This window comes from Dromaius novaehollandiae, chromosome 16 (genome assembly GCF_036370855.1).
Source record: "Dromaius novaehollandiae isolate bDroNov1 chromosome 16, bDroNov1.hap1, whole genome shotgun sequence".
NCBI classification, from domain to species: domain Eukaryota; kingdom Metazoa; phylum Chordata; class Aves; order Casuariiformes; family Dromaiidae; genus Dromaius; species Dromaius novaehollandiae.
The window spans coordinates 14,932,110-14,949,340 of NC_088113.1; the positions used below are offsets into that span (position 1 = coordinate 14,932,110).

Sequence of the window (17,231 nt, forward strand, 5' to 3'; positions counted from 1 at the left end):
CGTATGCTCTGCCCGGCGCGGGGGGGGGACACGCCGCTTGGCCGCCGCTGCTTGCGCGCTGGGCGCGGCAGTCCCGCGGAGCGTGGCCGGGGCTGCCTCTGTGCAACGCTGCCGGAGCCGAGGCGAGAATCCGGACAGGTGGCTGCGGTGTCACTACTGATACAGATATGTGCGTGCTTAGGTAGTTTTAAGAGGAAGAGGGATGAAGCTAATGAGCACCCCCACGCTCTCTTTTAATTGCTGCCAAACAGGAAAACTACTGCGTGTGACAGAGGCTCAGCAGCCGGCTTTGCCCCCCCCCCCCCCCCCCCGAGAGCGGTCACACCTGGGGGTGCTTTACAGCCCCGTGCAGGAAACTGCATCCTCGTAAAAAGAGAAGTGTGTGCGGGGGGCACTGAGCTTCCGGGCAGCAAGCGTTTTTCCCAGAAATGGGTGATGCCCCCAAAGTACGGGCACCACTTTTAAAATAACGTCAGCGCATAAAGCTGCCACCTGTCAGCAGCCGCCCCCGGGCTGCTGCTCGGGTCCCGCACGGCTCCGGCCGGGAGGCGCTGGAAGGGGCCGGGGCCGGGGCCGTGTCCTCGCAGAGCCCCTGTTACCTGCTCCTGCGCCCTCCCCGAGCCGCGGGGCGCCTGCGGGGGGGGGGGGGGGGGTGCGGTGGGAGCTTGGCCAAGCGGGGGGGGGACCCGCGGACCCGCCGCGCCGAGGTGGGTTACGACGAGCAGGGCTGCAGAAAGCCCCGCTTCGGAGGGAGCTTCCAGAAGCGCTGTCGTTCCCCCCCCCGGAAAAGGCCCGGGAGGGTGAGGAGATGCCCAGCTCCGCGGCCATTGCGTTGCTCGCAGCATCCCCCGACGGCCGCGCAGGCAGCGCCGCTCGGGGGCTGGGGCGCGGCGGGCGCGCAGGGCTGCGGAGGAGCCGCCGGCAGCCGCCTCCCTGCGCGGCTCTTCGCACCCCGCGGAGCCCGAGCGCCGTTCCCTGGGAGCCGTCGGCTCTGCGAGTGGAGACCGAGGAGCAAGTGGATGTTTTGGAAAGTTTGCCTCGACCTTCCCCCCCATTTAGCCTTTTCTCTGCTTTCAGAGATTGGTTTGTTTTCTAGGAAGGCAAGTGGCTATTTTGGGCGTCTTGTTTAGATAATTTCTTCTAAATACTTCATCATCTTCCACTCTTTTTTCTTTTAATTTATCAAACAAATAGAAGGGAATTGAATTCAACTTTCTGCTTTTGGCCACCAAAATAAACAAATTGAAGGTGTCGAGACCTTGAAAAATTCTAAAGAATGAGAAAATCAGGGTCGCTCTTCAGTGTGACATTTCTGAGCAAAAAGAAAATCAGGCTTCTGAGTTTATGATAAAAATGACTACACTTGCTACAACGCAGAGTCTCTTTGGAAAGAAGATGAACTGATTCCAAACCTGAGAAGCTCGACGGTTCCTTTTCTCGTTTCTTTTTAAATCCATCTTGTCCCTTTAATACAAATGAACTTTAAGCTCACCCCGTCTTTTATTATTTAGATTCCTAGTCTTAATGACGCCAGGAGCAGCGCGAGCACACTTGCTAATAATCGTCGCGAACTGCATTTCAAAGAAACATCCCTGGAAGAAAAACACCGTCGTTTAAAAAAAATAGAGACTCCACCAAAAATGATAATGCGGAGTCCCTGCTGATGATGGGCTTAATGCAAGTGCTGCAAATCAGCGCCTGCATGTTAGATAAGGCAGATAACACCTCCAACGGTTAGTTCCAGCACCGCCGTCCTCCTCGTTTTATTTTTAGATCCTTCATTTAGTCGGCTTGAGGGTTTTTTTTCTTCCTTCCCTGATCCTTAGGAAAAAAAGGAAGAGAAGCTGTGAACTGGTTTAAATCTTGAGACGTGGGTCTATCTCGGGCCTTTAATAACAGCTCCCCAGCGGCTCGTCCCCGGGCTGAGATAGCCGCGGAGATCTCCGCAGCCAGCACTGTCCAGGGTCATCTCTTGTCTCTGCCACAAAAAACAAACACTTGCTGCTCTCATGCAAATGAGCAGTGATCCGGATGCACCTTAAACACTGGGAGAAGTCGTTGCTTTTGGAAACGATGTTCATTTTGTCTGACACGCATAACCGCGTAGATCAAATGCCTGCGGAAAGGCAGCAGTTTTGCAGGGCAGTCTTTTCTAAGCTGAGATGAAAGTGTGGTTACAGCGCCCCAAAACGCCGCTCTCGCTTCCCACCTGCTTCCCCAGCGCCAAACTCGCGCGAAAAGATGAGCCCGGCTCGGTTTTCGTTTACAGAAAAAGCCCCGCCGCGACGAACCGCGGGCCCCGTTCACACCGCCCGGCATCGGGACGCCGGATCGGCTCGGCTCGGCTCTGCCTAGGAGGGATCCGACACAACTGCAATAATCTTGTCGGATAATTAAGTAAATTATACCTTCAGCAGCGGTAGCTTACACGTTGTAATCAGTAATTCAAACTCCCGACAATTATGCAAAGTGGTTCCAGGCCGGCGCGCAGACTTTCTCGCCTTTGCGGTGCGGAGCGGTGCGGGCGGGCGGGCAGCAGCCGCCGCCACGGCGCGCTCGGGGCCGCGCAGCGCCTCCGCGCCCCTCCGCGCGTGGGGGCTTTTCGGGGCGGCCCCGGCCCGTGCGCTGCGCGCTGGGCTGCGGAGCGGCGCCCACGCGGGACCCCCTTCCCCGCGGCCGCAGCAGCGCGGAGGCGGGGGGGGCGGCGGCCGGTGCGTCCCCTCCCTCCGCGGGCGCGGAGGGCAGCGCGGAAGGAGGGGCTTGGGGCTGCGCGCTCCCTCCTGAGTGGCTGGCGCGGGGCCGCCCGCGGGAGCGCCGCGGCCGCCGAGCCGTCCCTGGGGAGGAGTTATGATAATACCGCTGCCATTAAGGGCGTCTGGGCAGGGAAAGCGCGAGTGACCGCGCCGCGCGGAGCCGAGTGCGCCCGCAGCCTTCATGCGCGCCGCCTGAGCTCCGCGGGGCCGCCGCTCTCCCCGCGCGGATTTTCCGCCCGCGGCGCCGCCGGGATCCGCGCCGCTCTGCGCGCCCGCGCACCCCCGGCCCGGACGCTGGACGCCATGTTGTGGAAACTAGCCGATAACGTCAAGTACGAGGAGGACTGCGAGGTGAGCGGCGGAGGGGGGCTGCCCCGCGCCCGGCCCCGGCTCGCCTCCCCCCTTCCCCGCCCGGGACAGCCCGCTCCCCTCACCCCCCGTTCTCTGGAGGTGCGCGTTTTTGTTGCGTTAATTCACTTTTCTCCAGGCTCTCGACGGCTCTTCAAGAAGGAGCCGCGGGGCGGGGGGCGCAGCGCGGTGCCGAGCGGCCCAGCCTGTCGGACCGGTCCGGCCGCCGGCGCCGGCCCTGCGCGGCGGCAGAGGGCCGCGGAGCCCCCACCGCTGCGATGAGCCGGCCCGTGCTCGGCTCCCCCGCTGCGGGTCCCGCCGCGGTCGCGGTCTGCGTGGTGGCTCCTGCGGATGAGCCGCAGCCCCCGCTTCTCGCCCCGGCGGGACCCCACTCACCTCTTGTTAACCGGCCCTGCTGTTTTATTGACCGTGGAGCCAGCGGCTTGCCAAACCCTTGGATCAGCCCGACGTAGACGCTTAAGCTCTGGCTGCGGGGCTGTGGAAGAGGGGCAGGGCCGCGAAGGCATGGCCGGGGAGGGGGCAGCGGGGGGCTCCCCCGCCGGCAGCCGCTCCCCGGCCTCCCGCTCCCGGCCGCGACCGCGCAGTTCGGGTGAAATCGGGCTGCCCCGACGGCTCGATGATTTTTTTTTTTCCTTTTTTTTTTTTTTTTCTTTTTTTTCGAGTCTCCCAAGAGCCGTTCGCGGCGAGCGCGCGGGTGAGGAGGGCGCGACGCCCCTGGGAGCCGGTGCGCGGCGGCTCCTCCCCGCGCGGCGCCGTGGCGGAGCGCCGCGGCCCGGCCCGGCCCGCGCTGACCCGCCGGGCCCTGTCCCCCCTGTGCCCGCAGGACCGGCACGATGGGAGCAGCAACGGCAACCCGCGGCTGCCGCACCTCTCGGCCGTCAGCCAGCACCTCTACAGCCCGGCGCCGCCGCTCTCGCACTCGGGCGCCTCCGACTTCCAGCCGCCCTACTTCCCGCCGCCCTACCAGCCGCTGCCCTACTCCCAGTCCGGCGACCCCTACTCGCACCTCGGCGACCCCTTCGCCATCAACCCGCTGCACCAGCCGCCGCCGCCGCCGCCCAGCCAGCAGCAGAGCGCCTGGCCCGGCCGGCAGAGCCAGGACCCCCCCGCGCTGGCGCCCCACGCGCGCCCCGGCCTCGTCCCGCACCTCTCGGCGCTGGAGGGCGGCGCGGCCGGCGGCCGCCGCGACACCTTCCGCCGCTCCGAGCTGCTGCTGCCGCACGGGCACGGGCTGGACGCCTCGGCGCTCGCCGACAACCTGGGGCTGCACGACGTGGCGCACCAGATGGAGGAGGTGCAGGTACGGCCGGCCGCCCCGGGGCAGGGCCTGGGGCAGAGCCCTCGCCCGCCCGCGGCCCTCCCGGCCCCTTCCCCTGAAACCTCCCGAGGTGCCGAACTCTCTCCCCTTTCTCTTTCCAGAACGTGGAAGATCAACACTTACTAATGCACGACCAGACAGTCATTAGAAAAGGTCAGTAAGCTGGCGGTACGGGTTCCTCCGCTTTCCCTTGTCAGTCGTTTAATGTGTGTGTGACGCACCGGTGGCGTGATGCCTGGTTACCTTCGGGAGAAAGATCCTCCGGGATCGGCAGGCGGAGGGGTTTCGCGGACCCTCCGTGCCCGCCGTGTGCTGGGTGGGAGAAGCCCTTCCAGCTCGGCGCCGATGGCGGGGCACCCTGGATGGGAGAGTTTGCTGGGCGCTCCTGACCGCCCCGGCGGAGATGCCCTTGCTGTTAAACGTGGCTTTAATCGAAACCAGGATCTTGGGATGGATTTAAGGCTGCCCTAGAATTCATGCGTGCAAAGTGACACGGGCTTTCCTGGCTTTGGTGCTAGCACTCGAAGGCAGTTCGCTTTTTCCTTCAACTTCTTTACAAGAAACACTTGAGTAGTGAATGAGCTCGCTGCCACAAGCCTGTTCGGCTTTATCTTAAACGAAATGGTTTTGTAGCTGAGGTTTTAAGGAAAGCAAGAGGCATATTGATGCAATTTAAGAGTACAGTCGTTAAGGGTTTTTTTTTCTGTGTTTGTTTTTAAACAAATTTGTGCTTCCAAAAAAAAAATCAGTAGAAGTTTCCTCTGAAGACTTCAAACAAATAAGCTAGCTGAGGAAAAGCAGAAGTGTTTGTCAGAGCGCTGATTGCTGCGTTTAGCTCATGGGAGAATTATTTTGCTGTCAGATGCACCACTGAAAATCCCCCCCGCCCCGGGGAGCAAGGCCAGCCTCGCTCCTTAACCCTTTCCATGGGAGCCGGTCACGCGCCGCCGAGGGTTAACTGGGTGGATTTCCAAGGGGTGGAAAAGCTGGATGTGCGGTTTGGTTCTTTGCAAAGCTTTTGTTGTTCCTATTCACCTAAAATCTGAAGCCACTAAGGAGCAACACTTTACTCCCAGTTCTTGTCTGGGCTTCGGTTCTCTGTGGTGCGTTGTCTGGTGTGCGTTAGCTGGGCTTCAGTCCCCAGGGCAGTTTCCCGAGTGTCCGTGTCGGCTGGGAGACCTCTGGGAGACCTCTCCGGGCTCTGGAAGAGGCTTGGCAGTAGGGATGAGGGATGCTGATTTGTGCTCCGTAGTTGTATTGAGCTGCTTATAAGCATGAATCTGCTAACTTGTGGCGTGCTGTTTCACTGGGGTGTATTCAGAGTCCTTTTTTTGGTGTTTTGGTTTTGGTTTTTTTTTTTTTTTTTTAATTTATTTATTCAGCAACTCCTTGAAACTTAGTGTGACAAAAGACAGCGATGGTTCAGGGCCGGTTGCGGGGACCTTGCGATCGCAGCGCTGCAGAGCAGAGTCGAGTCGGTGCCGAGCATTTGGCACAAAACGAAATCCCCTCTCCTGCTCTTCCTTTGTACGACGGGAATTCGCTTGCCACTCCCTATTTATTTTTGCCTTTCATAAAATACCTGCTTTCCCCCCTCCTCCTGCAGGTCCCATTTCCTTAACGAAAAACAGCGCTCTGAGTCTGCCCTGCCAGAAGGACGGATTAATCGGAGTGGTCATAAACCCCAACGAAGTGTTTTGCTCTGTTCCGGGGCGACTTTCCCTCCTGAGCTCCACGTCCAAGTACAAAGTGACGGTGGCCGAGGTCCAGAGAAGGCTCTCGCCCCCCGAGTGCCTCAACGCCTCCCTGCTGGGGGGGGTGCTCCGAAGGTAGGCTACGGCCCTCGCCGCGCCCGCGCTGTCCTTTGGTGCGGATTTCCGTCCCCCCCGCGCTCGTGCGCGCCAGAGTTAGCCCAGTGAGCTAAGAAACAGTGGCTCCAAAGCCTTTTATCAAACTCCTGTTTTTTTTTGTTTTTTTTTTTTTTTTCCAAAAGCCCAACAACACTGCATCCTAATAGGCTTTGGAAATAAAACTTCTTTGCGCTTCTGCCACTTCTCCAAGAGAAGTGCTATTAGCAGCTCTGGCGGCAGCTCTCCTTCTCCAGAAGTCTGCTTTTTCTGTCTCTCAGACCGCTCCTGGAGCTTCCTTATTCCCGTGACAAGTTGCCTCCCCGTGAAACGATTAAATTGAGATTAAATCTCATGATCTTGATTCAGCATTTAAACAAATGCTTTCCATGTTTTTCTTTTGTAAACAGTTTAAATTTAGGTTGTGATGATTCTACAACTGTTGGTTTTGATATTGCAGTTTTAAATGTTTTTGATTTTGACCTCTGTTGTGTTTCACCCTGGCTGGTTGGTAGTAGAGCATTTCAAAAGTAGGTCACTTGACAAGAGAGCCTGTTTTTTCTCTTTCCCCCAAGTAGAACCTTATTGAATGTCAGCAACTGGAATTTCTCATCTTTAAAGGAAAAAAAAAAGTTCCCTTGAAGATAAATAAGGCCATTTTTTTCCCCTCTAATTACAGAGCCAAATCTAAAAATGGTGGCAGATCATTAAGGGAAAAACTGGATAAAATTGGCTTGAATCTTCCAGCTGGTAGAAGGAAAGCTGCAAATGTGACATTATTGACATCTTTGGTGGAAGGTCAGTCTTGAATGTCTCTTAAAAATAAACTTCTTTTTCCCCCCTCGTGCACAGCTTATATACTGCAGCCAAAGCATAGGAAGGTTGGAAAATTGACAGACAGGACAGAGCTTCTTATTTTATTTATTTATTTATTTTTTAAATGCCTTCCCGCACAATGCCGCGGCCCGAGCCCAGCGCCTGCTCTCATGGGATGGGGTGGGAAGCGATGGGATGCTGGCAGCGTGCGGGGGCTCCTCGTGCCCCCCCCTCCTCCTCCCACCTGCCCTTCTCCGGGGAGGGGGCAGTTTGGGGTTTTTAAGGGTGCTCAGGGAAGCAGAAGAGGTGAAACTCAGCCTGTTAGTGGGTTTGGTTCCCTCCTGGGAAAGTTTCAGGTCCAGGGACAGCACTGCCTGGCCCTACCTCAGCGGCGTCCGCAGCAGCTTTGCTAATAAACCAGCGTATAAAGTGAGATTTATAGCTTCAGACTTCCTGATAGGAAACTGGAGCCCCTTTAATCTGCAGCACGTTACGTGGACCCTCTATCAGATCAGCCGAGCTTGACGGATGTGTGTGTTTATGTGTGTGTGTGGTTATGCTGCGTGTTTTTGTTTAAGGCAGCTCCTGGTAGTGGCACAGTTTAATAGGAACAGAAGCAGCAAGTTAAATGTGAATATGGTACAGTGCCTTGTCTCTATTGCGTTTCTGCCTTATCTTTAATATACCGGCTTCCACTTCAAACCTTTTTTGGAAGTCACTGTTAAAAGAGTGAGAGCAGTGTAAAACGTGAGAGTGCCCGTCGGCGTGCACGTGGCCGCGTGCGCATTACGGGAACCCGCTGACGGATCGCGGCCACCCGTTTTGAAGCCTGAAAACGTTCCCATAATGAAGAAGTGGCCTAACTGTACATTTTTCAATTTTATTTCCATAGGATTATCAGAAAAGTTGTTGGAAAATAAATTAAACCAAAAAATCGTTTATTATGTGGGTGGAGTTTAATTGCCAGCTTTTAAAGCATCAATGAGTGAATTTTTCTTTGTAGACTAAAGTCTAGCCTTCAGTGTGCAGTTCATCTGGATAGAGACAAGATTATTTTTCTTTCCAGTATAAGGGCAAAGGAGGATTATATAAATTTTTGTAGCAGTTGTTGTCATTTTGTTTTGCTGATGCTAGTTTACATAGAAAAACCATGTATCTATTGGTTAGAAAACAGTAACAAATGGTATGGTGGAAAAATAATCATGCTTATTCGTAAAATAAGAGCATACTTCAAGAATTCAAAGTACCTTGCTTAATCCCCCGATCTCCTTATAATAAATAGATGTAATTAAATGTAATAAGCATTCCCTTTTTCCCATGCCAGGTGAAGCTGTGCATCTTGCTCGTGACTTTGGTTATGTGTGTGAGACAGAGTTTCCATCCAAAGCAGTGGCCGAATACTTAACTCGACCACACATGGGCCGCAACGAGATGGCCAACAGGAAGAACATGCTTCTTGCTGCAAAGTGAGTTTCGGGGTTTGGGTTTACTTTTTTTTTTTCCTTCTCAAAGATGCTTTTGTCTGACCATGAGCGTCTGTGATTGTGTGCAGAGTTGGGTACGTTTTCTTGTGCAGTTTTAATCGGAGAGATGAAACGACTCTTGATCTGGTTCTGGTTTCAGTTTCACGACGACGGCAGTTATTTTGTTTTGAACCAATGGTGATAGCAGCAACCTTGTCTGATAACTCTAGCGCAGCCTGAAGCGATTCACATTAGTCTTTTCTACTATTTTTTTTTTTTAAAGAAAGTCGCGTGGCAGGACAGCGGGGTGTCCAAGGTCGGGGCTGTCCCCAGGGCTGGCCCTGGGAGCAGCGCAGGAGCGGGACCCGCCTGGGCGCGTGGCCCAGCGGGCTGGAGGTGCGCGCGAACGTGCACGGGGCCGGCGGCACGCTGGGAGCAAGGGGAGCTCCGCCACCGCGTCCCCGTGCCGCGCTCGGCGGCAGCGGCGCCCAGTCCTCCCCGGTGGCGGGCCAGGAGCCGTGAGGTGTGGGCAGTCCCTTTGCGCTGAAGGGCGTCGCTGTGGTCCCGGGCAGCCTGAAGTCCCTGTGCTTCACTGGATGCTTCCTACAAATGCTGGAGAACAGGAGGAGGAGGGGAGAAGGGGACGCTCTGGTGTCGCTGTGCCGCAGACCCTTGCACGTGTAGGCAGACCGTGTCCCCGGGAGGCAGCTGATGTTCTCAGTCACGCTTGCCCTAACCGGGGGCTGAGGTGTTTGCTGCCCCCCGGCCTCCCCAAGCCAGGTTCAGCAGGGCCTCTGCCCTACGGGGCCGGGACTGGGACGGTGCGTGGCTTTTGAAGGGACCGTCCCTCCGCAGAGGGTCGGAGAAGTGGCCCTCGGCAGGGGTAGGGAGCATGGCTGAGCGGGGCCGGCTCGGATGGGGCGTGCGGCCGGTGCTCTGCCCCGCTCAGAAGTCCCCGCTCTCCCTGCAGAGACCTCACGTCACGGGAACGTATCTCCTAGCCATACCGTCATCTGTCGTCCCCATAACGTGAGCCGTGCACCTCTTGTTCAGCAGAGCCCCTTCCGCTCTGCAGTACTGACGTGATTAGCGTTGCTAATGCTCAACACCAGTCGCTGCCTTCTTGGAAGACGTTTGTGGCTGAGAAATTCTGATAGAGCGGTGATTCTGCTGGGACTGCTCAGCTCGCGCACAGCCACGGCGAGGGGACGGGTTTGCAAGCCGCAAACAACATATGCTTGGGCGTTATTAACCGTTCGTGTTTTGCCAGGCACATGTGTTCGTGTTTGCAGGATCAGGGCCTAGGTCTATTAAAGAGGGCATATACATATAATGTGTGCAGCTAAATTGAATCTCCTATTCAGCTGCTTATTTTTTTTTCTAAATCATTTAACTGCAGCTGTGGAAGTTCTCATAGAAACTAGCCCAAAATCCCCAGCCCCCCCTAAAATCTGGAGCAAATGCTGCAGCGCTAGCCAGACACTAGAGATGGAGAGATTATTCTGCGGAGTGTGGATGTGTTTGTATGACATACAGATCCAACAGAAGGCTTGTCAGAAGCTGACACTAAGTTTAATTTTAAAATTGGGCTATGAAGGACACCAGTCCTGCTGTTGCTGGAGTAATGAATTTCTGAAAACTTAGTAGTTCCCGTGTGTCGAATTGTTGTTGGAGGCTTTTTTTTTTTTTTTCCCCCCTCTCTTTACTGCTTTGGAATGGTAAATGACTTTCTGCAAGGTTTCTAGCCTGTGTTTGCATAACTTCCCACGGCGGTGCCAGGGGTGACGGCTCTGTGTCTTGCAGGCAGATCTGTAAGGAATTCACGGACCTCCTCACTCAGGACAGAACTCCCCTGGGCAACACGCGCCCCAGCCCCATCCTGGACCCTGGCATCCAGGGCTGCTTGACTCACTTCAGCCTGATCACACATGGCTTTGGGAGCGCTGCCATCTGTGCTGCCATGACATCCGTCCAGAACTACCTAAATGAAGCATTAAAAATAGCAGACAAGACGTACATGAACGCTGGCGACCAGAGCCCCGCGGAAAGCAACAAACCCCTGGATAAAATGGATAAGCACAGGAAGTAAAAGCAGCGCGACCAGACTTTAAACTCTTCCTCCTAAACGCAGACTGGGATCTTCTTGCTGGGGGGAATGTAGAAATTTGGTTACTTTTTTTTTTTATTTTTTTATTTTTAAAAGAAAGGAGCAAAAAAGAAAAAAAAAACCATCTTATTCAGGATCTTCACTCCCCCTGGATCCATGAGACAAGTCTTTCTAAAAGCTGCAGTGTCCCTTATCTGTGGAAGCAATGACCAGAAGATAAGTACGTGGTGCAAGTGTATCAAAACCTTTTGCTGTAAAAGTGGTGCTATATAAGGGTTTTTGTTGGAAATACTCAGAGAGATATATTTAGATTTTTTTCCACCTCTAAGTATCCAGTGGTGACCAGCTTCGTGTATAGTTTTTAAAAGACAGATTTTAGATGGGAGCCTATTCATTACCTGACAAAATTTCAGGGTTTTATTCTCTCTAAATGCAACAGTAACAATAAAGCAGTATTAAACAATGGTATATAGATATATGTACATTAAAATTTTTTTATAAACACCTGAAAAAGTAAGATTATTCTGTTCTTTGCTTTATTTTCCAATTACCATAGGAGAGTACTAAAATCCTGGCAGATATAAAAGTTATCTGATGGCATCTGACATGCTTATTTTTATGGAAATATTCATGCTTTCAAAAACTGCAGTAATGTTGTCTGCAGGGGGATATTATCTTGATATATTTTTAACAAGGAATAGTTCAAAATGAAAATGCTTTTAGAAAATGAATTCTGTGTCTAAGGATATTGCAGCTTTATTCACATATTTATATTGTGTCGTCTTTTTAAATTGGGGGAGGATGACAGGACTTGAAAAAATAGGCACATAACTTTTTTTTTTTTTTTGAACTTTTGTTTTTGCCTCTTAAGGCCAAAAAAATATTTCCAGGGAGGCTTTATGTGTATTAAGGGAAGCAGTGTGTTGAATGTAAATATTTATTTATGTGTAATTTAATCGGATTTGTAAATAATGGTGAACTTTTTAATACTTTTTTTTATAAATGGGTTTCAAATTTTAATTTTGGTAAGTATTTCAAAGGTAATGGGTAAGCTGAACATATCTTTAGGTTTATGCACAGGTATGTTATACAGGGTATTTAAGACTTTTTTTTTAAATATCTCAATTCTTGCCACTGAAGATTAGATTTAATCTGAGGTGTTATGTTCACAAAGCAATAATTTTGTGCATCATTCACCTGATAACTGACTAGACATGCGAACCGAGTGTGTGAGTTAGTGTGTATGTGAATAATGGAGGTTCTCACCTATCTTGACATATTTGTAAATGTTCCCACTATAATTCTGATGTATATGATAACCATATAATAAAAGTATTCTGGATAGAAGCACGGAATGTTTTGTTAGCCGAAAACGGTTTTGTTTTCTTCCTATGCTTGAGGAATGTGGGGTGAGTAGCACTAGAGGACATTATGTATTGAGTCATAATTGCAGCACTTTGTTCAGATTAACAGAACAGAAATATGAAGCTGTTTGCCAGTAAAACTAATGGTTTCAATTAAACGCATTATGTATCTCCAAGAATCTTTTTTTTTTTTTCCTAAGATGTCATTATCATGCTATCATGCCTATTGAAATAGGCAGCTCGAGACAGATTTCAAGGCTTCCTCTTAATAAAAATCAATCCTGCTCGCTTTGCTTTATAGTGAATCTGACTATATTGGAGTCTGCATCTGTAATGATAAATGTTTGCAAAATCCTGGTGTATGAAGCTTAATACATCTGCCATCTGGTTTTAGCCCTGTTTTACTCATTTGTGGAAATTCAAAGCTTCCGTGCTAATTTACGGCACAAAAACACCTTGTGCTGCGGCAGTGACGATGGACGTGAAGCCTTCAGTGACGTTTGGTGTCCGGATGCCGGATAACCAAAGGAGCCTTCCCGCGGCGGAGCTTTTCCCGGGCGCTCACGGGACGGCGGCGACACCAGCCCAGGCGTCATCCCGCCGCTGGCGTTTCGGCGTCCGGTAAATGCCCACGCGGCACGGGCAGAAGTTGCAGACGATGGCTTGGCCGTGAAGAGCTGCGAGTAAGAGTTTGGCCAGCACTGCTGCGGTGGCTGCTTCAAGAGGTGTGGGGAAGGAATTATGTGTACCTTTTCTGAAGACTTGATTTATACATATTTTTCTATGTTTTCATTATTTTCTTCTCTAAAAGATAAAGGCAAAACTACTGAAAGTGTGCAGGGAGAAGAAAGGGAAGGGCAAAGAAATGAATGAAAGTGCTATTGGAGTGGCAAGCTGGGAGAAAGTGAGGAGTTGCAGTCCAGTCCCTGTCCCCTCCTGAAGAGGTGACATCCCACCCTTCGTGTTTGTGAGACCCGTTGCAGCATCTGAGCAATAAGCACTTGGGACCATCTGTAGGGGCAAATGCAGCCAGGATGTGTCAGGACTAACAGAACTGGTTAACATTTTTTTGTCCGTATATGATACGTTTTAAGTATGCTGAGGGCTAAAAGACAAGTGCTGTTTAGAGAATGAGATACCAAAGTTTTTTGGCGGGTGGGTGCTGTTTCTGCTGCTGGACCGCTTACACAGCCTATGCTAGTAAGATGTTTCAGCTACCAGACAATGGCATCTTGCTTTTTATTAATGCACAAAACCAGGCTCTGCAATAATTGCCCCTTGGGATAGGAAATAGGGATGTTTCCATTTACTCCCGCGTGCATTCAAGCAAAGCCAGTCAATTGTCTAATGTACTGACTCGGGTTCTATTTATATATTTGGAACATTAGAAATGTTGAGTTTCCATTACCTTAATGCTTTTCCTCTACTGTATGTTTTAGATGGCACATTTTTTTTGAGGCTCAGCTACCCCATAAGCTGCCCCAGTAACATGAAACAAGAACAGTGTCTTCTGCTCCTTTCACTGAAGAGAACGGTTAAACTCTGATCATTTCGGATGACAGGTAAGTTCAGGGCAATCTAAGGAAAATGGAATAGGTTAGTAACTTCTTGGGAAAGCTAAATAGCACAGGGTAATCTGAACACATGGGAAAAAATTATAATTTTTTTCTGATAATCAAACTTTTACTCTTGTTGCTGCTTAAACATGGAATATCCAGGAGCTGGCTAAAATAAAAAATCTGAAAAGATGCTTTTTGTTTTCTTTAAATATCTAAATTACTGACACCTCCATCTCATCCCTAACTCTTCACCTAGAAAAACATGTTTTTGGTATTGACAAGGGAAAGCATGATTTCAGACTACGACGATTTAAAAGTAAAAATTCTGAAATTGAAAACAGCCATTTTAGCATACCTCGCCCAGAGGTTATTCTTTATTTGATGCATGCCCCCAAAATAGTGAGTTATGTTGTATCGGTGTTGCTTAACACAAAACCAGTTTGTGAGGATGATTTCAGCCGGCTCTCGCGTGGCCGCGAGCAGCAGCCCCACGTCGGGGAAAGCCGGAGCCGTGGCCGTATCCGTCCCCCTGCCGCCGCTGGGGGCTTTGGCAGCCCCGTCCATCCGGAGCATTAATTCCTCATCTGATCAATATTCAGGGCCCCAGCGCCAGGAATCACCCGACCTTGCGACAGTCTAACTTCAGAAAGAAGTGTTTCTAGTTTTTATGGCTGCAGAGAGGGAAAAAGACACAAAGCTAGTAGAGCTAGGAAAAAAGAAATTGCTGGCTTTATTTAATAAGGGATTTCAGTTGTCTTGGGTTTCCGCTTGCCGGTTGTGCTTTGCCCCTCGCGTGCTGGCTGTGATCTGCAGATGCTTCACCTTCCTTCTGGCTGCTGCTTGGCCCCGCGGACGGTCGCAACGTGGTGCGCGCAGCTCGCCGTGGGTCCCGCGCGCGCTGTTAGCCTGCTGCGCTCGCCGGCTGCAGCCCTTTCGTCTCTGTTTTTTCCTGCGAGAGCTGTTTTTGGAGGGCCTTGGAGTTGTTTTGGCCGGATGGTGTGCGGCCTCGGTCTTGGCAGAGGCCTCGGGCTGCGCTTGGGACACGCTCTACCGTCACTGCTCCCTTATTTTCTTAGGGCGCTGCTAAAATTGTTGTCCTAAATTGTTATTTTGTTAAAATTAGGAAGTTAGGGACAAAGACACTTCCCTCTCAGGAAAAGAAATAAAAAGATCCCAAACAGTAATACGTTTCTGTTCATGGATACTCGCAGGGTTTTGTAAGGGTCGACCTGGAGCCCGTTTTGCCCAGTGCCTGGGTCCCTTGGGGCTTTGGACCCCGGCCCGGTGTCGAGCCGCAGGCAACACACAGGGAGTCGCGTAACCGGGAATCTGCCCCGAAACCTTGGCCACAGCAGATGTGCCATGTCTGTAAAACCTGTATGTTGTCCAAACTGCTTGTGGTCTGTCATAACATTTCTACGGTGCCTGGCTATTTCTGCTGCCTGTTGCGTTATGTCACATTATACACGTAGCGGCATGGGCGACCGTCGCCAGGAGCTACATGGGGCCGATGCTGGAACAGTGTCGGCAGCAAATTAAGTCCTGTTCTGTATCGCTTGCTGCCTTCTCTCTCTTTCATTTTCGCTTTCGTAGGATTATATAAATAAGCTTTCTCCCAGCTTCAGATGCTGTTTCTCATTCATTGGGTGTCCTTGCGCGTCTTGCAAGGATGTTCCAGCTGGTTTTCATGGGCTGTTATTGTGTAAGGTCTGGCCACAAATATTCTATTTTTCCTCTCTGTTGGCTAAACAGCCCTTTTTAACTGGTTTGCTCGAAGGCCTTGCTCGCAGGCTATTCTGTGACACATTCCCCAAATATTCCATTTGAGCTACATTTTTGCCCATAATCTTAAATTCAAACCACGTAATTGTACAGGCACTCAGTTTGCCTTGAAACTCAGACACTTGTTTACTAACAGAGCAGACTGTCCAGGGATCTACAAGCAACAAAATAACAGACCACGTCTTTAGGTGAGCTGTAGAGCTTATATTTCAGAGTGGTGCTTATATTTTCAGGTCAATCAGCATAAAACTAAAGGAGAAACAGTAGTTCAAGGTGCCCATATATGATAGGACTGTCCCTGAAAACTGAGAGGAGCTGCAAGGTCGAGTTCTTCAGGTGATCACTGCAATCCAGAACTAATTCCTAGTTAATTGAAGGATTTTTTCAGTAACAAAACTCAAAGCATCCTAAAAGGATGCCAGCATCCTTATTGCAGATGGGACACTACAGCAGAGAAAAGGGAAGTGGTTTGATTGCAGCTTTCTGGCAGGACAGTGCCTGTTTGGGACTGGTACCCACCTTGACCAAGTCCTTGTCCCTTCCTTGCTCTTTGCATTGTATCATCTCGAAGGAAAAAGGAAAAAAGAAAACATGAGAAACGCAGGCCTTGAGGCCTGTTGTGAGTGAAATGCATGGCTTTGCCTGCTGTGAGATACTAAGATGCCTTTGAGATTATGTCAGGCTATTGCACCTCTGCTTGCAGCTGGAAGGATGCAGACCTGCAATGGTCACGATGGGCAAACAAAAAAGCCGATGTGCCGCAGCTCTGCCGTGGGAGGAGGTGGACGTGGTGGCAGAGCGAAGCCTGTGCCTCGCTGCAGCCCGGCGCCTCAGTTCCCGGTGATGCTGGGGCTGAGCTGGGCGCTGGACGACGAGCTGGAGTGGCTGGGCTGGAGGCGCACGCTCCGCTTTTGGCTGTGCAATAGAAATGGGAATTAACCTCCAGCATGGGTAGGGCAGGTAGCTGGGGCCAGTAATTTTCTTCAGTTCTTGCAGCAAAATTTACCTGAGCTCATTTGTCAAGCTTTGAATCCTTAAATCTATAACTCTAATTAATTAAGAATCTCTAATTACCCCAAAATGGTGCTCTCTATTTAATGCTAAGGTGTGGTGGAATCCAGCAAAAATGCAAGAGAAGCTGGAGGATGTTCAGAGCTGGAGATGCCAGGAAAAAAGGCGCACATAGGTGCAAAGGAAGCCAGATGGCTCAACATGCCAGCGAGACCTAGCACAGGTCCTAAACTGCTGAAGTGACCGCCTGATATTTCAGCCTGTATCCTTGGGTGCCTTATAAGGGTCCATTCTCTAGAAAGTAATGACCACCAATGCTCGCAGCAGAGGATTACACTGGAGACCCCAAACCAAGCAACTCAGGGGACTTAAACCCACCTCCAGAGTATCTCTAAATCAGAAGCGCATTGGACAAGTTTCAGGTTCTTCACAATAACTGCACGAGAACCTCCGGTGGGGGTATCACTGAAAATGCCAGCGCAGAAGGATGCTGGACCTGCTTGCCTAAGAGAAAAAAGCCCTTAGACTGTACAGGTCTTATTATATTAGGTTAAAAATTTATAGCTTTCAACTAGACTATAACCAGGTAACGTGACTCAGGTAAAAGTGCAATGTGGACAGAGGGTTAATGAGAGCTGCCCTTTCCCTGGTGCTGCAGAGGTTACCAGTTCCCAGCAGGCACCTCACCTGTGCATTCCTAGAAGCTCAGGCTGCAGCACATTTAGGAATTAGGCTGTGATGTCATTTGATTAAGTGAGGGGCATCAGGTGGGTTTTGGGTTGAGTTCAGCTGTGGCACAGACAGCAGCCTGGGACACTTCTTCCTGAGCACGGCTTGGTGAA

The 17,231-nt window shown here is 51.3% G+C and overlaps 1 protein-coding gene and 1 long non-coding RNA gene across 2 annotated transcripts; one reads left to right on the forward strand and one right to left on the reverse strand.

Annotated features, from left to right (window-relative positions):
• Positions 1-1,152: 1,152 nt before the first annotated feature.
• On the reverse strand, positions 1,153-2,639 carry LOC135330126 (uncharacterized). The gene is made up of 2 exons (XR_010391925.1): positions 2,409-2,639; positions 1,153-1,821 (listed from the first exon to the last, which is right to left on the reverse strand). It is a non-coding gene; the product is annotated as an uncharacterized LOC135330126 (long non-coding RNA).
• A 301-nt stretch (positions 2,640-2,940) lies between these two features.
• Positions 2,941-12,020, forward strand: TFAP2C (transcription factor AP-2 gamma). Its single transcript, XM_064521548.1, has 7 exons — positions 2,941-3,104; positions 3,946-4,422; positions 4,542-4,593; positions 6,047-6,269; positions 6,967-7,085; positions 8,428-8,569; positions 10,370-12,020. Exons 1-7 carry the CDS (start codon positions 3,057-3,059, stop codon positions 10,653-10,655), a joined length of 1,347 nt encoding a protein of 448 aa, XP_064377618.1. The 5' UTR covers positions 2,941-3,056; the 3' UTR covers positions 10,656-12,020.
• Positions 12,021-17,231: the final 5,211 nt, after the last annotated feature.